The following is a 21,848-nucleotide window of genomic DNA, read 5'->3' on the forward strand; positions in this document are numbered from 1 at the left end:
TCGCCGGCCGTAGGTCAGCCGCATCGGATCGCGGACCCATTCACTTTAATGGGTCCGCGATCCGGCCGTTCCGCTAAAAGATATGACTTGTTCTATCTTTTAGCGGAACTGAAGTACGGGACGTAACCCCACGGAGGCACTCCGTAGTGATTCCGAGGGGTCCCGCCCCGTGCGGCTGTTCCGCGATTCCGGATTAGCGGACCCATTGAAGTGAATGGGTCCGCATCCGTGATGCGGAATTCACACGGAACTGTGGCCGTGTATTGCGGCCCGCGATTTGCGGGCCGCAATATGGCCACAGATCACACACGTTCGTGTGAACTTAGCCTAATACTGTGAGTCAGTATGACACGCACATGACAGGCGTGCTCTTAGAATCACTGCCCACTTCGCTTATTTGGGCAGTTTCGGGGCCAAAACTGACCAAATAACTCAAGTATTAACTCAGCCTTACAGGTCGATGTTAGTGTATTTACACCCTCGTCAGCTGATTCCACATAGATGTCTATATCTTTTTCTCTAGAAATATGACAATAAATGGTTTTAAAGCAAATAATACCAAATGTGAACGGTGTGTATTTTTCTCGTACTGTACTATAATAGGGCACTAAACGCTTTCACCATATATAATTGCAGAAGTGAACAGAGTATATATTTCTCTTTTTCCACTGATATAAGCCACTAAAGTCTTTTCAACATAATACTTGCACCCCTACATCAAATTGATGGAATGACAGAGATGTATAATAGCTATTTGGATCCCCAAATAATCTTTCCTTGCACTTGTAAATCGTATTTTTTCTCAATGATATTTTCTGTATGACTCTCCCTAGCCCCTGCAATGTCTGTCCCTGCACTAAGATGCTGTGAAAGGATTCCTCCCTATCCTTATCGTGCACTTATAAAACGCTTTTTTTTTTCACAATGAGGTTTTCAATCACCCTAGCGCCTGCATAAACGTCTGTCCCTGAACAAAGTATGATGGTGAATGGCAGAATCTAAGATGGCTGCCGTATTTATAGGGCTGTGACATCACAGGGCTGGCTGGCTGCTGATTGGCTGCATGCATGGCATTATGGGTCATCCCGCCTTCCCAGAGTTCCTTGCCCCATGTCCTCACACATTTAGCCGCCATTGTAGCCACCATGTTAGGAAAAATTGTGATACGTTACCATGAAGCGAGGGGAAATTCGCATTCGTTAAGAAACACATTTTTCCTGAAATTTGGAACGAATTTGACTTCGTCAGCTTCGATTCGCTCATCTCTAATTATAATAATAATAAGAAGAAAAACAACATTATGCTAGAAATTTCTTACAATTACAATCTCCAAGTATATTAGGACTTTGTATTTTGCTTAAACTGTTAAATTAAACATTACTTCATTTTTGTGGCTTTATCTTGTTATACTGTGATTTTTATAGGTAATGAGGAGATGGAATCTAGGCATCTAGTACCTGGGGATCTAATAGTTCTTACAGGCAAAAGGTTTTTTCTTCCTTGTGACTGCATTTTGCTAAGGGGCAGCTGCATAGTGAATGAAGGCATGCTGACAGGTAAGCTGTACTCCTGAATACTGTGCTCTCTGTGCACAGATATGTTAATTGCTGATCTGGTTCCTACTTCTGGTTCCGGTTACATTCCAGCACCTCCTTGATGTAATCTGTCCTGTGCCACATATCTCTCCTAGACGCAATGCAATGGTGTTCACATGGAATCCAAGATAAACTTATAAACACTATAAAAATCAGAGCAATATAGGAATACAGTAGGGTCCCATGGTCTGTAGTGTGCATAATTGCATTTGTTAAGATTTTTCTTTTTGCCTTTTCAATTGGTTTTAATAGCAGCGTAACTACAAATGACTGGGCCCCACATCCCCACTCTTGTGGCTAGTCAAAATCTCTCTCTCAGATGAGGCCCAACAGCTACTGTCTGTCCGTTTTCTACAGTGTCTACTGTATATAATGTCATTGTACAATACTGTTGAGGGGCCCTGAAAAAGTCTTTTAGTCCTCCTCCTGGGTGGGCCCCTTCAAAGTAAAGGCCCCAAAGCAGCTGCTTCTCCCATAGCAACACCCCTGGGATTGAACACTTGTAAATGCCTACATTTTTCAATATATTAACCCCTTAGAGACCGGGCTCATTTTCACCTTAAGGACCAGGCCATTTTTAGCAAATCTGACCAGTGTCACTTTATGTGTGAATAACTTTAAAATGCTTTGACTTATCCAGGCCATTCTCAGATTGTTTTTTCGGCACATATTGTACTTCATGACACTGGTAAAATGGAGTCAAAAAATTTATTTTTTATTTCTAAAAAAATACCAAATTTACCAAAAATTTGTAAAAATTAGAAAATTTTCAATTTCTCTACTTCTATAATACATAGTAATACCTACAAAAATAGCTATTACTTTACATTTCTCATATGTTTACTTCATGTTTGGATCATTTTGGAAATGACATTTTATTTTTTGGGGATGTTACATGGCTTAGAAGTTTAGAAGCAAATCTTGAAATTTTTCAGAAATTTTCAAAAACCCACTTTTTAAGGACCAGTTCAGGTCTGAAGGCACTTTGTGAGGCTTACATAATAGAAACCACCCAAAAATGACCCCATTCTAGAAACTATACCCCTCAAGGTAGTCAAAACTGATTTTACAAACTTTGTTAATCCTTTATGTGCTCCACAAGAATTAATGGAAAATAGAGATACAATTTCAAAATTTCACTTTTTTGGCAGATCTTCCATTTTAATAATTTTTCTCCAGTTACAAAGCAAGGGTTAACAGCCAAACATAACTCAATATTTATGGCCCCGATTCTGTAGTTTACAGAAACACCCCATATGTGGTCGTAAACTGATATACGGGCACACGGCAGGGCGCAGAAGGAAAGGAATGCCATACGGTTTTTGGAAGGCAGATTTTGATGGACTGTTTTTTTTTGACACCATGTCCCATTTGAAGCCCCCCCTAATGCACCCCTAGAGTAGAAACTCCAAAAAGTGACCCCATTTTAGAAACTACACCCCTCAGGGTATTCAAAACTGATTTTACAAACGTCGTTAACCCTTTAGGTGTTCCACAAGCATAAATGGAAAATAGAGATACAATTTCAAAATTTCACTTTTTTATTTTTTGGGCGATTGTCTTAGGTAGGGGCTCATTTTTTGCGGAATGAGGTGACGGTTAGATTGGTACTATTATGGTGGGCATACACCTTTTCGATCGCTTGCTGTGATGTAAGGTGACAAAAAAATGGTTTATTTAGCACAGTTTTTATTTTTTATGTTGTTCATCTGAGGGGTTAGGTCATGTAATATGTTTATAGAGCCGGTCAATACGGACGTGGCGATACCTACTTTTTTCCCCTTATTTTTTACCATTTTACTTTATTTGGGGGAAATGACGTTTTAGTTTTTTTTGTATTTGAAACTTTACATGTTTTTGGGGGAAAACTTTATTTTTTAAACTTTTTTTTCACTTTATTTTTTGTCCTACTTTGGGACTTCAACTTTTGGGGGTCTAATCCCCTTTACAACGCATTCCAATACTTCTGTATTGGAATGCATTGGCTGTATGAGTAATACAGTGTGTATTACTCATACAGCTTCCTGCCTGTGAGATCCAGGGGGCTGGATCTCACAGGCTATTCACCGGAAGGCAGCACTGATGCCTAATGAAGGCATCGTGCTGTCTTCCATGCCATCGGGTCCCCATTACAGCCGCACGGGGACCTGATGGCAACTCCGATCACCGCTACAACCACCCGTAAACGCCGCAAACCGCAGGTCTGAATTGAGCTGCGGTTTGCTGAAATCGCCAATACGGGGGGGTTACGGGATCCCCCCACACATTTTCCCAGGGTGCCTGCTCACTGATTTGAGCAGGCACCTTGTTCCGATCACCACCCGCCACGCGGCGGTGATTGGAACTACACATGACGTACCGGTACGTCATGTGTCCTTAAGTACTGGGACATCATGACGTACCGGTACATCATGTGTCCCCAAAAGGTTAATAATTAAAGGGAACCTGTCATCAACTTTATGCTGACCCTACTGAGGGCAGTATAAAGTAGTAATAGAAATGCTTATTTTAGCGGTGTGTCACTCATCAGCTAAAAGGAAGTGGTTGCCGAGAACCAGCATCATAATCATTGTAGCTCAGGCCTTGAAAAGAGTCAAATCTACCTGAGAAGAGTCATGGTTATTCATAATCTCCTGCTCTCACCCATCTGCTGATGATTGGCAGTTCTCTCCTAGAGAGAAAGGGAGAAAACTAGGTTCAAGCCTGTCAGTCATCAGCAGGTGGGCAGGGAGAGCAGGAATTCATGAATAACCATGACTGTTCTCAGGTGGCCATGACTCTTTTCAAGGCCTGGGCTGCAATGATTATGATGCTGGTTCTCAGCAACCACTTACTTTTAGCTCATGAGTGACACATCGCTGAAATCAGCATTTCTGTCACTATTTTATACTGCCCTCACTGAGGTCAGCATAAAGTTGATGACAGGATCCCTTTAAAAAAAGGGATTTGCTTACAGATCTTGAAGCAAATGAATTAACACGGTGGCATTAATAAAGTATATTGATTTTATATTTTAATAAAAATGAGGAGCTGATTAGAATAGCTGTGCAAGTCCCAAATGTTTCAATTAGTTTTTTAGCCGAATGGAGAGCACAGGTAGGATGGTATGGGGAGGAGATGTACAGTAGAAAGGTGCAGCTACAGTATATATACTTCTATATGTATTAATTGTCTTGCTACAGGAGAAAGTATTCCAGTCACTAAGACTCCCCTTGATCAAGTGACAGACTGCACCCCCTGGAAAATTCATAGTGGGGAAGATTACAAAAGACATGTGCTATTTTGTGGAACTGAAGTGATCCAGACTACAACATCTGGCTCTGCTCCTATAACCGCTGTTGTGATGCAAACTGGTCAGTACACTATTTCCCACTGTGTGTGAATATACAGTAGATGTGTTCCATGTTCACAATGACATCTTAACCAACCAACAATCAAACCAAACCAAAGCATGTGCCAGCCTGAATTAGTCATTTTTTTCAAAAACACATTCAGGTGCAAAAACATTACTTGAAACTTCTGGCCCCCAATGCAAAATCTGTAATTGGACCCTCAAACTATTATTTGTCAATTATAATACTGATGTCTTGTTATGTATCTGAAGGCCTACCTCTGCTTTGCCGCTGATCAGGCGGAGAACCATTGCAAATATCAAACCCAGAAATATTATCAATTATAAAACTATCAATTGACATAAAAGGGATTTTCCTCAAATACTGTTTTTCACAATTTTGAATAAAATGAAGCGTTACCCCTGGTCAGGGGCCTCATCTATCAGCCAGAGTGGAGAGCAGCTGCAAAGAGTATCTTGCTGTGGAGGATCATATATGTCCAGAGTACTACCAGATTTCCATAATGGACACCCTAAAAAAGTTTATTCTTCTGGGACTTTTCTAACAAAATGAGGTTGACCAAAGTGGCAGCAATACCAAGCTGAAACTGATCCAGGCCCTTAAACTCAGCTCCCACCTCTATCACAAATCTCATGTCCACTGCGTATCATTGACCTATATGAAAATGTTCTGTGAAAATCCTATGAGAAACCGTGGCACTTCCAGCTTGTAAATCAATTTTGTTTGCTCCAAATACGTAGCAAATGTAGCAAACTGTTCATATATTTTACTTATGTTCATTTAGTAATCAGTGCACATCGCACGACACTCAGGTCCTGTAGGAATTAAAGGGGTTGTTTGGCTGTAGATATTGATGACCTATCCTCAGCATAGATCGTCAGTATCAGATCGGTAGAGGTTTGATACTCCACACCTCCACTGATTAGCTGTTTGAGGCAGCCCTGGCACTGGAAACCATATGGTGCTTGAAATAGAAGCAGGAGGCCCCATACATTGCGTGGTGTCTGGTGCCGGCTTGCTGCAGCTCATCTCACATTCACTTGAATGGTAGTTGAGCTACAGTACCTCAGCAAAGCTACTACACAGTGCATGGAGCGCTCTGCTTCTACTTCCATACACTATCTAGTTTCCAGTTCCAGTGGCTGCCTCAAACAGCTGATCAGTGGTGGTTTGGGGCGTTGTACCTTCACTAATCTGATGTTGATGACTAGAGATGAGCTAAAGAATTTCATTGAATTCTACCCAATTTTTTTTTTATTCTAGTTGCACCCAAATCGTTTTGGTTATTCAATTTAGAGACATGTTGGTGTCAGAGAGAAAGAGAAGTAAAAATTCATACACTTTCTTTTAAGTGGGAGAGAGAGGAAAAAATATAAGACCTAGGAGACCACTGAGTGTTCAAGCACTTTTGAATTGAGTAGAATCAATTCAGACCTAAATCAAATCCAAAGCCAAAATTGAATTTTGAGCGATTTGCTCATCTCTATTGATTAGGTCATCTATTGATCGGTCCTCAATATCTAAGTCCTGGAAAAACAGAAGGAAAAAACGCAGCACTCCAACGTCTCAATGCAATTCTGTGTTTTTTTCTCACCCAGCATGCAACGTTTCGACTCTAGTGAGTCTTTATCAAGCAATTACCGGAGTCGAAACGTTGCATGCTGGGTGAGAAATAAACACAGAATTGCATTGAGAAGTTGGAGTGCTGCAGTTTTTTCTTCTATTTTTGTACTTTGGGAACCAAGTGGTCAGGATCCAACACCACTGGCACCGCCACTGAATGGACTTATTGAGAACATCTTAACAGGTAGTGCTGTCCTACTTTTTATTTTAAGTCCTGGAAAACCCATTTAACGTATTTGTAACCTATATCATCAACTTAAAAAAAAAAAATGGCTCTAGAAGGTAGTGCTTTTTCATGTGTTTATTTAATTTGCTTACCATTACTGGTTCTTTCAATGCAGGTTTCAACACAGCAAAAGGAGATATGGTGCGATCAATTCTGTATCCCAAGCCTATGAATTTCCAGCTGTATCAAGACGCATTTAGATTCTTGATGTGTCTAGTTGCTATAGCTATAATAGGATTTATATATTCTGTGGTGACATTAACAGTTAAAGGGGTAAGCTTTAAATATACAGTATATGTAAGTAAATACTGTATAAATCTTTTGCGAACGGTCTGGCAGTTTCTGGGACTTCTATAGTGATGTCCTATCCTCAGGACAGGCCGTGCAAATCTGATCAGTGGGGGTCAGACCACTGATCACCTGTTTAAAGATGCCATGATGGTTTGATGGCCCATGATTGTTTGATGGCCCAGCTGCATCTCAATCCCTTTGAAGTGAATATGTCTGAGCTGCAATACCGAGTACAGCCTTTATCCAATGGATGGTGCTGTTTTTTGTTATGCTTCAAGGAGCTCTGTGGCCTATTCAAGCAGCTAATTGGTGGGGGGTGTTGGGAGTTGGACCACCACCGATCACATATTGATGCCCTATTCTGTGGATAGGTCATCAATACAGATGACCCAGAAACCTCCTTTAATGTGTACTATACTGTACAATGCACATGCAATGATATTGTATATTTCAAGCTCTTGTTTGAAGTTGAAGGATACACAATGAAAACAGTCACTGTATATATGGCTACAATTAGGATGTCAGATTTTGAACAGGCTTAGTACAGGATTTTGATGGTGTTATTGAATTATAAGCCAGAAGTGTTTAAAGGGAGAGAAAGTATATATGACAGATGGTTCTCAGATGATTTTCCAGCAATTTCACTGTGGCCAAATCTGTGGTGGAAACATATGCCACATGTGACTCTCCACTTTCGTTATTTGTCGGATGACTTTGATATCAAACTTTTAATTTCTACGTTAAATCAGTGCTCATGGACGTGATGCATCTAAGACAAAAAAAATACTATATACAGAATATATATATATATATATATATATATATGGCTTTCCCTTTTGATCAGGGTTTTCAGTTTCTCTTAGGGCTGTTTCACGAGCGAATCCATTGCGGGAATCACGCTCCGTGTGTGTGTGATCCTCCGCTCTGGACTTGCAGGAGCGCACGGCATTATCATGATTTATAATGCTATGTGTCTCTGCTTGACCTTATTTCTACAGATTCATACTGACAGCTTTATGTCACTATGATTCTGTGGAAAAAAGGCCATGCAGAGACACATAACATTATAAATCATGATAATGCCGTGCGCTCCTGCAAGTCCAGAGCAGAGGATCACACTCACACACGGAGCGTGATTCCCGCAATGGACTCACTCGTGTGAAACAGCCCTTATGGATTTTGCTTTTTTTTTTTGTTATTGTTATTTCATGAGCATCAAATAGATATAAAACTGTGCTGTGCTGTTCCTCTGCTATTCATCCTGAACATTTCTGAATAAGGTCTCATGCACATGATGACCATATTTTGTATCTTTGTCTGATCTGCATTTTTTGTGCATTGCACATGGACCCATTCATTTATATGGGTCAAAAACAAACCTGGAAAACACACGTCTTCCATATGCTGTCTGCATCTGTGTGTCCGTCCTGAAAATTATAGAACATGTCCTATTCTTGTCCGTATTGTGGACACGAATAGTCATTTCTAGTAATAAGAGCAAGAAAAATGGATTTCACATGGAAGGTGTCCATAGTTTGCAGATCCAGGTGTGTTCCTATGAGTGAGTTCTGTAGTTTGTTACTGTCAGCTCTACATTGACAGTATTAGAGTATGTATGGTCTCACCCCTAACTGGCATCATCCAATTGTTATTTTATTCATACATTGCTACTGTAGTAGGGATAACAGACGAACTGTACAACATAGTTCTAAGGAAAGAAGATCCAGAATTGTCATTTTATGGGGAATATAATTACCATATTTCATAAAGCAGACATGTCAGAAAGGATGATCAGTCATTTAATAATGCCTTATGTGGGATTCTCTAAATTCTAGGCAACACCACGAGATGTTGCTATCAAGTCAATAATTGTAATTACCGTTGCAATACCTCCAGTACTTCCCGCTGCAGTAGCAACAGCCCTCATGTATGCTCAGAAACGACTCAAGAAGAAAAAGATATTTTGCATCAGTCCTCAGAGGATCAATGTATGCGGGAGAATAAATCTAGTTTGTTTTGATAAGGTAAGTGTGACTTAAAGGACTTTATGTCCTATTAAACACATAGATGAAATAAATGGAGGTTCCATGCTATAAGAGCTACTGTATAAGAGCATCTCCCAATCTGCAGACCCAGCTCATCCATGCATTACATACTATACATTAAACCCTTCTAGGCATCTGTCATACATGACCATTGGCTCCTCAGATGCCATGGTCAATTTCAACCACAGCATTTGAGTGGTCATTTACCAGGAGTGCTGCACTCCTTGGCGACTAAACGCCATGACAAGATTGCTGGAACCATTGATATCACAGCATGGGGCCTTCTGAAGGCTCTGAGGCCTGCCATAGCAAAGTTCCTATCAAGCCCTGCCTGTGGCAGAGCCTGATGGGAATGCACCGATTCTCCCATAGACTACAAAGGCAAGCTACTGAAGTCTATGATATAAATAATCAGACAATCACATGCTATAGTCCCCTACGGGGACTAAAAATAATTGTAAAAAAAGTTTAAAGAAAGTTTTGAAAAATATAAAAAACAAACAAAAAGATGTATAAATTCAAATCACCCCTTTTCCCATTTTATACAAATAAAAATAAATTATAAAACAATCATCACACAATACAATCATTGACATCACCAAGTCCAAACTATTAACATATAGAAGTATTTTTTCTGTACATTGAACATTGTAATGGAAAAAAATCAAAACAGCCCATTCACCATTTTTAGTTGCTTCACCTTCCAAAAAATGGACTAAAAAGTGGTCAAAAAGTTACACCCCCCGAATAGTATCAATGAAAAATACAAATCACCTCTCAAAAAAGCAAAAATTAACCCACACACAGCTGCGTAAACAGTGTCCAACTGTACTTCTCTGGGCCCACCAGAGGAAATGATTCTGAGGGCCCACCCTCTATGCATGCAGAAAATTATCATTCCATAAGCCGGACATATCATTAATCAGATGTAATAGGAAATCTTGTTCAGACACTCACTTCAAAGGACCCTGGTGCCAAAAAAGTGTGTAAGCCCCTTGTTATACATACAACAGTAAAAACGATGACACTAGGGGTTGTCTAGTTTCCTCAGGATATGTCATCAATACCAGATTGGTGGGGTCTGACTCCCAGAACCACTGCTGAATAGCTGTTGGAAAGGGCCACCGTCCAAACCACAGTGCGGAAATGCAAGATAATTAGAACTGTTTTGTCCCATTCAGATGAACAGGAGAGGAAACTGTAATTACCCTGCACCACTGCTACAGTGTAGATGGCAAGCAGGTAGAGCACTCAGCTCTTGCGCTAGTGCAGCAGTCACTTCAAACAGGTGATCAGCAAGGTTGCCAGGAGTCGGACCCTGAGTATAGATCATCATTATCGAAAAACAGAAAAGCCCATTAACTTATTTTACATGTGATAAAAAAGACATTAGTGCTGGGCGCGAATATTCGAATCGCGAATATTAATCGCGAATATCGGCACTTCGAGAATTCACGAATATTTAGAGTATAGTGATATAAATTCGTAATTTTGAATATTCTAGATTTTTTTGGTCATCAGTAACCTCCCTTCTTGCTTGTGGGCCAATGAGAAGGCTGCAATGTCTTTGTCTGAGCTTAGCAACATCCCTAGCAACCAATAGGAAAGCTGCCTACCCCTTACTATATAAGAGCCTCCCCAGCAGCCATTTTCTGCAGTTTTTTAATATTCTGAGAGAGACAGCAGTGTCATTGCTGTGCTCTGTACTTTTCACACTACATTAGATAGATAGTTAGATAGCTTATATATATATAATACAGATAGTTAGTGGTAGATAGTCAGTGTAGGTTATATCCTGATATAGTGTAGCTGTTGCAGTGCAATGTGTTAGGTAGTGTAATAGGGTCTGCTGTCCATACATAAATGCAAACCTGCTAAAATGTGAAGTTTCACGTATTGGGCCAAAATTTTCGCATCATTAGTGCAATCGCGAATATATTCGATTACTCTCCATATAAAGCCATTTTTCTGCCGTGCCAACCATTTTCTCCAGTCTCAGAAAACTTCTAGCAGCTTGGAAAATGTAGCAAAAGTGACCCACGCCTGGATTTTGCGCGCATTACGCGAATATTACATTGCTGATTTTTCGCAATCAAGAAAATTATCTTGAATTTGCAAATATATTCGAATATAGCCTCTGCTGCTCATCACTAATAGACATTAGGAAGCGTTGATTTCTTCTTGATTAGATGGTAGTAGGCCCCTTTTCCTACTGGGCATCTGTGCAGCTGCACGGACAGAATTTATAGTATATCCAGTCAACTGAAGTTGACCATTTGGGGCCTTCTTTTAACTCCTTAAGGACACAGCCTTATTTCACCTTAAGGACTAGGCCATTTTTTGCAAATCTGACCAGTGTCATTTTAAGTGGTGATAACTTTAAAATGCTTTGACTTATCCAGGCCATTCTGAGATTGTTTTTTCGTCACATATTGTACTTCATGACACCGGTAAAATGAAGTAAAAAAAAATGTATTTTTATTTCTAAAAAAATACCAAATTTACCAAAAGTTTTTAAAAAATTGCAAATTTACAAGTTTCAATTTCTCTACTTCTATAATACATAGTAATACCTCCAAAAATTGTTATTACTTTACATTCCCCATATGTCTACTTCATGTTTGGATCATTTTGGGAATGATATTTTATTTTTTGGGGATGTTACAAGGATTAGAAGTTTAGAAGCAAATCTTGAAATTCTTCAGAAATTTTCAAAAACCCAATTTTAAGGGACCAGTTCAGGTCTGAAGTCACTTTGCGAGGCTTACATAATAGAAACCACCCCAAAATGACCCCATTCTAGAAACTACATTGCTTAAGGTATTCTAAACTGATTTTACAAACGTTGTTAACCCTTTAGGTGTTGCACAAGAGTTATTGCCAAATAGGAATGAAATTTGAGAATTGCAACTTTTTGGCAAATTTTCCATTTTAATCCATTTTTTTCAGTAACAAAGCAAGGGTTAACAGCCAAACAAAATGCTATATTTATTGCCCCGATTCTGTAGTTTGCAATAACACCCCATATTTGGCCATAAACTACTGTACGGGCACACGGTAGGGCGTAGAGGGAAAGGTGCGCCGTGTGGTTTTTGGAAGGCAGATTTTGCTGGACTGGTTTATTTACACCATGTCCCATTTTAAGCCCCCCTGATGCACCCCTACAGTAGAAACTCCATAAAAGTTACCCCATTTTGGAATCTACGGGATAATGTGGCAGTTTTGTTAAGACTATTTTTAGGGGACATATGATTTTTGGTTTATCTATATTACATTTTTGTGAGGCAAGGACACCAGAAATAGAAATAGGGTTAACAACGTTTGTAAACCAGTTTTGGATACCTTGAGGGGTGTAGTTTCTTAGATGGGGTCGCTTTTATGGAGTTTTTACTCTAGGGGTGCATCAGGGGGGCTTCAAATGGGACATGGTGCCAAAAAAAGGCCATCAAAATCTGCCTTCCAGAAACCATACGGCGTTCCTTTCCTTCTGCGCCCTGCTGTTTGGTCATACAGCAGTTTACGACCACATATGGGGTGTTTCTGTAAACTGTGGTATGAGGATAATAAATATTAGGTTTTGTTTGGCTGTTAACCCTTACTTTGTTATTGGAAAAAAACGGATTAAAATGAAAAATTTGCCATAAAATTGCTTTTTTGGCACCGTTTAAATTTTTTATTTTTTACCGTGTTCATCTGAGGGGTTAGGAGAGGCGATACCTAATATGTCTACTTTTTTATTATTTAATTATGTTTTAGACTATATTATCTTTTTATAAAAAAAAAACAAAACATTTTAGTATCTCCATAGTCTAACAGTCTTTTTTTTAAAAGTTTTTAGCCGATTATCTTAGGTAGGGGCTAATTTTTTGCAGGAGGAGATGACGGTTTTATTGGCACTATTTTGGGCGGCATATGACTCTTTGATTGCTTGCTATTACAATTTTTGTGATGTAAGGTGACAAAAAAACTATTTTTTGCACCGTTTTTATTTTATTTTTTTGACCGTGTTCATCTGAGGGGTTAGGGGGGAATATTTTTATAGAGAAGATGCGGCGATACCTAATATGTCAACTTTTTTTATTTTTTTTTAGTTTTACTAAATAATATTTTTGAAAAACCTTTTTTTTTTGTTTTAGTGTCTCAAGTCTGAGAACCTGTTTTTTATCCAATTGTCAGTGGCTAAATTGGGATATAATTTAAGTACTCCATGGAAGTGTGGTACTCCCTGAAGCAACCGTCAATGCAGAGGCCCGGATAATCGGGGCACGTGTCACACTGAGTAGTGGTGTACTTCTCCTGCGACACACTCTGCACTTTTTTTTGGTTCCGTCCCTTCTTTCCAGTATGGGGGACCACACCTGGAAAGTGTTTGCCAGGGACGATCCAGGCGCCTCCAGTTCCCGAGGTACTCCGGCCTGCTCTTTCCCGGTTCGAAAAGATCAGGGCCTTGAGGACTGCCTCATAGAACTGAAGGAATGTCCCTGTGTTGCCAGCGCTCCGGGTCAGCACAAAATAGTTGTACAAGGCAACCTGCACCAAGTAGACCGCAACTTTTTTGTACCATGCCCGGGTTTTGCGCATGGCGTTATATGGCTTGAGGACTTGATCAGAGAGATCAACTCCTCCCATATACCGATTGTAGTTGACAATACAATCGGGCTTGAGGACCGTTGCCGCGGTACCTCACACAGGGACAGGGGTGATGCCGTTACCATGAATTGTGGACAGTACAAGGACATCCCTCTTGTCCTTATATCTGACCAGCAACAGGTTTTCAGAGGTAAGGGCACGGGTCTCACCCCTTGGGATATGTACCAGGAGGGGGTGGGCAGGGAGTCCGCGTTGATTTTTCCACACGGTCCCACAAGCGGACGTGGATCTGGTGGCGAGGGACTGGAACAAGGGGATACTAGTATAAAAGTTATCCACATACAGGTGATAACCTTTATCTAGCAGTGGGTACATAAGGTCCCACACAAGTTTCCCGCTAACACCCAGAGTGGGGGGACATTCTGGGGGTTGAATACGGGAATCTCGCCCCTCGTACACACGAAACTTGTAAGTGTACCCTGAGGTACTCTCACAAAGTTTGTACAGCTTCACACCATACCTCGCCCACTTTGAGGGAACATACTGGCGGAAAATGAGTCTTTCCTTGAACGCAATAAAGGACTCATCAACCGCGATCTCCCTTCCAGGTACATAGGCCTGTACAAATTTGGGGGGGACATATTGCATTATCTGAATAATACAGGCATTTCCGGATGGCCTCAAACCGGGTATGTGTCATGGCCGTACTGTAAAGTGGGGTCTGGTAGAGGACGTCCCCACTCCAGTAATGCCTGACACTAGGTTTCTTGACTAGGCCCATGTGCAGCACGAGGCCCCAAAATGTCCTCATCTCGGCTGCACTGACAGGGGTCCAGCCTCCGGGCCTAGCCAATAAGGAGCCCGGGTGTTGAGCAACAAACTGTTGGGCGTACAGGTTTGTTTGCTCCACCATTAGATTTACAAAGTGGTCACTGAAAAAAAAAGACTAAAGTAGTTGTATTCAGTGAAGCCCACTGTTGAAATCTGGATTCCTGGCTGGCCTACAAAATCAGGAATGACGGGCTCATAATGCTCTTAGGTACACCAGACAAGTTCACCGGCAGGGGGCTTTGGTGGATTTAACTGGTGGGCCGGAAAAGTAGTACGAGCCCCAGAGCTGCTCATACTAGGGTGGGCCACAGGATCCTTAGCATGGCGGTCCCCTTGCTCCGCCTGACGGCATCTCCGCCGCCTTGGGGGCCCCTCATCATCGCTAGATGATGAGGAGGATGCGGATGACAACAGGAAAGTGTGGTCATCCTCGTCCTCACTAGGACTCTCGGACTCGGAGGCAAGCTGGGCGTATGTCTCCTCGGCCGAGAACATCCGGCGGGCCATAGGGGAGTGTGTGTCTGTGTGTGCGTGCGTGCATGTAAATCTTTATTCAGTGTGCGTGTGTGTGAGGGCACGGGTGTTCGCGAACTCACCCTAAACCTAACAGACCAAAAAAAAAAAAGACTAACTAAAAAAAGGGCAAAAAAGGTGAAACATCTTTTTTAAACAAATTCAAAACCGCTGATCAGCCGTCCGAAGTTGATCAGCGGTGGGGTGTGCGATGCGCTAACAGTGGCCGGACGCTAAGAGTGCCTGCCACAGTCAGCGTACGCACAAAAAAAAAAAAAACTGCCTGCGCCACCAAAACGTTGTGAGGGGGAAGGGGGGGCAAGCTGCAGCACCCCTGGGGGGTCTAGGGTCACACAGCTGTGCTGTGGACCCCAGACACCCGATTTAGGGTGATGCAATCACAAACTTTTTTTTTTTACCTCCACTAACTTTCCCTTTATTATCCCTGCCTAACCCAACCTTTCCCTAGCCTTTCTCTATGTACCTGATTGAACAGATGAAGGGTGCTGGGGCACAGATGGGGTGATGCCTGGACAGATGGGGGGTGCTGAGATGCGACAACGTGCAGCAGCAGCGCTCCTCTCTCCCCGGACACAAAAGGAGGAGGAGAGGAGCTCTGCTATGATTTGAACCTCCCGCCGCCCGCCCACCTACCAATCAGAGCCGATCCTGAGAGGTGATGTCACCATCACCTCTCAGGATCGCAGGATGGTGATTGGTGGTGTAATATCACACCACCGATCACCATCCTGTTCCGGGTTATCGGGTCCTCAGAGACCCGAATAACCCGGAAACGCAGCAAACCGCAGGACTGAATTGACCTGCGGTTTGCCGCGATCCGGCGGTGATCGGAAATACACAGGGCGTACAGGTACGCCCTGTATCCTTAAGTACCAGGACATCATGGTCCATCACATGATCTTTTACCACGGTGATGGATCATGTAATGGACCATGTGATGACCGGAGTCACGTCACCACAGGTCCTTTTCCTGTACACAGCAAAGAAGAAGGCAGAAGAGAAGCCGGACTGCGCGAGCAAGTAGATTAAGGTGAGTTAAATTATTTTTAATTTTTTTTTAACCCCTCCAGCGCTATTGTACTATGCAGAATACAGAATGTATAGTACAATCGGGTCCCCATCCTGATCGTCTCCTAGGAACCGTGCGTGAAAATCGCACAGCATCCACACTTGCTTGCGGATGCTTGCGATTTTCACGCAGCCCCATTCACTTCTATGGGGTCTGCGTTCCGTGAAAAACGCACAAAATAGAGCTTGCTGCAATTTTCACGCAACGCACAAGTGATGCATGAAAATCACCGCTCATGTGAACAGCCCCATAGAAATGAATGGGTCCTGATTCAGTGCGGGTGCAATGCGTTCAACTCACGCATTGCACCCGCGTGGAAAACTCGCCCGTCTGAAAGGGGCCTTAGGCCTCTGCCACTCCCCTGTGCAGGGCCTGGCACTTCTGTGTCTGACATACTGTTAGATCAAATATTTTTTATTTCGCTAATACACAGCAAACAGGGCTTTAGAATATATCACTGCACCGCTGAACAGCAATTAGGCCCTAATATTTTTCTACTTTTACACAACACAACAGGCTTTTCAACAGATAAGTGCAACGCTGAAAGGCAAATATATTTTTATTTTGCCACTAATACACAGAAAACAGAGCTTTAGAGTATATAACTGCACCGCTGTACGGAAATTAGGCCCTAATTTTTTTCTTCTTTTTCACTACACAAAAGGCTTTTGAAGAAGATGAGTGCAACGCTGGATGGCGAATATATTTTTATTTTGCCACTAATACACGGCAAACAAGGTTGTATAATACATCACTGCATAGCTGAATGGCAATTAGGTCCTAATTTTTTTCTACTTTTACACAACACAACCGGCTTTTCAACAGATAAGTGCAACGCTGATGGGCGAATATATTTTTATTTCGCCACTAATACACGGCAAACAGGGCTGTAGAATATATCACTGCACAGCTGAACGTCAATTAGGCCCAAATTGTTTTCTACTTTTACACAACACAAAAGGCTTTTCAACAGATAAGTGCAATGCTGGACGGCGAATATATTTTTATTTTGCCACTAATACACGGCAAACAGGGCTGTAGAATATATCACTGCACCTCTGAATGCCATTTAGACACTAATTTTTTTCTTCTTTTACACTACACGACAGGCTTTTCAACAGATAAGTGCAACGCTGGACAGCAAATATATTTTTCGCAAATTAGACGTACTGTAGAAATGTTTTCTTGTAATAAACCCTGTTAATGACTGTATCAAACAGCCATTGTACCCCAATAACAAGAATGGTTTGCTGGAATGACAGAGCTGTATAATGGCAATTTGGATCCACATTCAGTGCAGCAAGGGTAACCGGATTCTTCCTATTACCCATTCAGTAACCTCCCCTAATAAACCCTGTTGTACATAAATGCTGTGGAATTATTACTCCCTATCCTTTCACTGCACTTATAAATCATTTTATTACCACAATCAAGTCTTTAATGGCTGCATCAAGCTGCACTTGCACCCCAATAACAAGAACTGTTTGCTGGAATGACAGAGCTGTATAATGGCAATTTGGATCCCCAGTAAGTGCAGCAAGGTGTAATAGGATTTTTCCTATTACCCAGTCTGTAACCTCCCCTACTGAACCCTGTTCTACACAAATGCTGTGGAACGATTCCTCCCTATCCTTTCCCTGCACTCATGAATCGTTTTTTCACCACAATCAAGTCTTTCCTATCACTGTCCTTAGCGCCTGCAGACGTCTCTCCCTGCACTAAGTACACTGGTAATTGGTAGAATCTAAGATGGCTGCCGCTATTTATAGGGCTGTGACATCACAGGGCTGGCTAGCTGCTGATTGGCTGCATGCATGACATTATGGGTGATCCTACCTTCCCAGAGTTCATTTCTCCCTGTCCTCACATGTGCAGCATCCATTTTAGGGAAAAATGTGATTCGTTACCATGAAGCGCAAGGAAATTCGGCTCTGGTGTGAATCAAATTTTTCCTGAAATTCGGAACGAATTCCACTTTATCAGCTTTGATTCGCTCATCTCTAGTGATGACTATTGCAGGCAAAAAAACTCTCCCCTTGGTTTCTTGAAAAAATATATATGCAAATTCTCATGTACAACATCTGCTGGCATCAGATAGGCTTAGGAAAGCTAATTTGAATATCTATCCCCGAAACCCAGACGGGCATTGTCTGGCCTACAATACTGCGCACATGTACTCCGCATACTAAGCACTCTTCATAATGAGAAAGAGTACCCTCCAGACACTGCATATATATTGTTGAGAGGCCTCTCTCCCTCTCTCTGTTTGTCAATCTCAAGTTTGTACAACCCATTGAATGTTATATTACTGTTATTTTCAGACAGGTACTTTAACGGAAGATGGCTTGGATTTGTGGGGGGTAGTTCCATCAATTGATTGCAGGTAATCATTTTATTTTCTCATAAGATTCCAACTATACTGTGAGATATCCTATTTCTCTAAGAAAAGAAAGAATATGTGATTCTAACTGGCATCTAAAATTAATGTGAGCTCAGATGTGGCCAACAGTAGGAATACAGTCTCCTAGGAATAGAGTTGGAGTAGACTGGTGTGGCCCAAAGAAGCATCTGCTTCAGATCGGCTGGAGATTTTTATTTTATTTTTTAGCTTGGGACTAGAGTTGAGCGAACACCTGGATGTTCGGGTTCGACGAGTTCGGCCGAACTTTCGAAAAATGTTCGGGTTCGGGATCCGAACTCGACCCGAACTTCATCCCGAACCCGAACCCCATAGAAGTCAATGGGGACCCGAACTTTTGGGCACTAAAAAGGCTGTAAAACACACCCGGAAAGGGCTAGAGGGCTGCAAAAGGCAGCAAAATGTAGTTAAATCCCCTGCAAACAAATGTAGATAGGGAAATGATGAGTTAACATAAAATAAATAAAAATTAAACAATATTAATTGGAGTGAGGTCCCATAGCACAGAATCAGGCTTCAAGTCACCCACCAATGGAGAAGGTCACTTACTATTATTTTGACCACAGCACCCAGACAAAGGAGAGAGGTCCCACAGCAGAGAACCAGGCATCATATCACCCACCACAGGAGTAGGCCACCATTTAGTTACTTTGACCCCTACACCCAGACGGAGGAGAGAGGTTACACAGCAGAGAATCAGGCATTTAGATCACCCACCACAGGAGTAGGCCACCATTGAATCAGACCCCGGCAACCATGTCAGATGGCACAAGCATAAGCTTTATATCAATCAGCACAGGAGAAGGCGACTTTGACAGACTTTGACCCCTACACCCGGACGGAGGAGAGAGGTTTCAAAGCAGAGAATCAGGCATTTAGATCACCCACCACAGGAGTAGGCCCCAATTTAATGGGACCCCGGCAACCATGTCAGATGGCACAACCATCAGCTTCATATCAATCAGCACAGGAGAAGGCGACTTTGAAAGACTTTGACCCCTACACCCAGACGGAGGAGAGAGGTTTCACAGCAGAGAATCAGGCATTTAGATCACCCACCACAGGAGTAGGCCCCCATTGAATCAGACCCTGGCAACCATGTCAGATGGCACAACCATCAGCTTTATATCAATCAGCACAGGAGAAGCCACCATTGAGTTACTTTGACCCCTGCACCCAGGAAGAGGAGAGAGGCCCCACAGCACATATTCTGGCATCATATCAGCCACCACAGGAGAAGCCACCATTGAGTTACTTTGACCCCCGCACCCAGGAAGAGGAGAGAGGCACCACAGCACATATTCTGGCATCATATCAGCCACCACAGGAGAAGCCACCATTGAGTTACTTTGACCCCTGCACCCAGGAAGAGGAGAGAGGCCCCACAGCACATATTCTGGCATCATACTAACCACCACAGGAGAAGCCACCATTGAGTTACTTTGACCCCTGCACCCAGGAAGAGGAGAGAGGCCCCACAGCACATATTCTGGCATCATATCAGCCACCACAGGAGAAGCCACCATTGAGTTACTTTGACCCCCGCACCCAGGAAGAGGAGAGAGGCACCACAGCACATATTCTGGCATCATATCAGCCACCACAGGAGAAGCCACCATTGAGTTACTTTGACCCCTGCACCCAGGAAGAGGAGAGAGGCCCCACAGCACATATTCTGGCATCATACTAACCACCACAGGAGAAGCCACCATTGAGTTACTTTGACCCCTGCACCCAGGAAGAGGAGAGAGGCCCCACAGCACATATTCTGGCATCATATCAGCCACCACAGGAGAAGCCACCATTGAGTTACTTTGACCCCCGCACCCAGGAAGAGGAGAGAGGCACCACAGCACATATTCTGGCATCATATCAGCCACCACAGGAGAAGCCACCATTGAGTTACTTTGACCCCCGCACCCAGGAAGAGGAGAGAGGCACCACAGCACATATTCAGGCATCATATCACACACCACAGGAGAAGGCCTCTTTCAGTGATTTAGGCCTTTGGACCCAGACAGAGGAGAGAGGCACCACAGCACATATTCTGGCATCATATCAGCCACCACAGGAGAAGCCACCATTGAGTTACTTTGACCCCTGCACCCAGGAAGAGGAGAGAGGCCCCACAGCACATATTCTGGCATCATATCAGCCACCACAGGAGAAGCCACCATTTAGTTACTTTGACCCCTGCACCCAGGAAGAGGAGAGAGGCACCACAGCACATATTCTGGCATCATATCAGCCACCACAGGAGAAGCCACCATTTAGTTACTTTGACCCCTTCACCCAAACAGAGGAGAGAGGTTCCACATCAGAGAATCAGGCATCATATCAACCACCACAGGAGTAGGCCACAATTTAGTTTATTTGACCCCTGCACCCAGGAAGAGGAGAGAGGCCCCACAGCACATATTCTGGCATCATATCACACACCACAGGAGAAGGCCTCTTTCAGTGATTTAGGCCTTTGGACCCAGACAGAGGAGAGAGGTCAGAGATTAGCTTCATATCCCCCAGCACAGCAGAAGACCGCTTTATTTGACTTAGGCCTCAGCACCCAGACAGAAGACAGAGGTAGCATGGCAGAGGTTATGGCTTCATGTCACCCGTTAGTTTAACCGGCCACTTTCATCTGGTTAGGCCCCGGCGCCCAGAGAGAGAAGAGTTTCATTCAACTGTGGGTTTCATAAAATTTGTATCAAATAAAGAAGTGGCCCGTAGCACAACAAGACATGTTTTAGGCAGTTAATAAGGACTACTCTGCACAAGGGAGGGACAGGTCCTGTGGGATCCATGCCTGGTTCATCTTTATGAAGGTCAGCTTGTTCACGTTGGCTGTGGACAGGCGGCTGCGCTTGTCAGTAATGACGCCCCCTGCCGTGCTGAATACGCGTTCAGATAAAACGCTGGCCGCCGGGCAGGAAAGCACCTCCAAGGCATAACATGCTAACTCTGGCCACGTGGACAATTTCGAAACCCAGTAGTTGAATGGGGCCGAACCATCCGTCAGGATGTGGAGGGGTGTGCAGACATACTGTTCAACCATGTTAGTGAAATGCTGCCTCCTGCTAACACGTTCCGTATCAGGTGTCGGTGCAGATAGCTGTGGCGTGGAGACAAAACTTTTCCACATTTCTGCCATGCTAACCCTGCCCTCAGATGAGCTGGCCGTGACACAGCTGCGTTGGCGACCTCTTGCCACTCCTCTGCCTTCACCTTCCACCTGTTCCCCTGTGACATGTGGGAATGCTCTCAAGAGCGCCTCT

At 42.9% G+C, this 21,848-nt stretch overlaps 1 protein-coding gene across 1 annotated transcript in view; it reads left to right on the forward strand.

Annotated features, from left to right (window-relative positions):
- LOC120997965 (probable cation-transporting ATPase 13A4) overlaps nucleotides 1–21,848 on the forward strand; it is a 216,057-nt gene that overhangs the window by 72,705 nt on the left and 121,504 nt on the right. The window contains exons 9-13 of the mRNA XM_040428349.1: nucleotides 1,425–1,556; nucleotides 4,778–4,948; nucleotides 6,913–7,070; nucleotides 8,924–9,112; nucleotides 18,479–18,540. Coding sequence (XP_040284283.1) covers nucleotides 1,425–1,556; nucleotides 4,778–4,948; nucleotides 6,913–7,070; nucleotides 8,924–9,112; nucleotides 18,479–18,540 — 712 coding nt within the window. The remainder of the gene's footprint in view (nucleotides 1–1,424; nucleotides 1,557–4,777; nucleotides 4,949–6,912; nucleotides 7,071–8,923; nucleotides 9,113–18,478; nucleotides 18,541–21,848) is intronic.

The sequence above is a fragment of the Bufo bufo genome, chromosome 4 (genome assembly GCF_905171765.1).
Source record: "Bufo bufo chromosome 4, aBufBuf1.1, whole genome shotgun sequence".
NCBI lineage: Eukaryota > Metazoa > Chordata > Amphibia > Anura > Bufonidae > Bufo > Bufo bufo.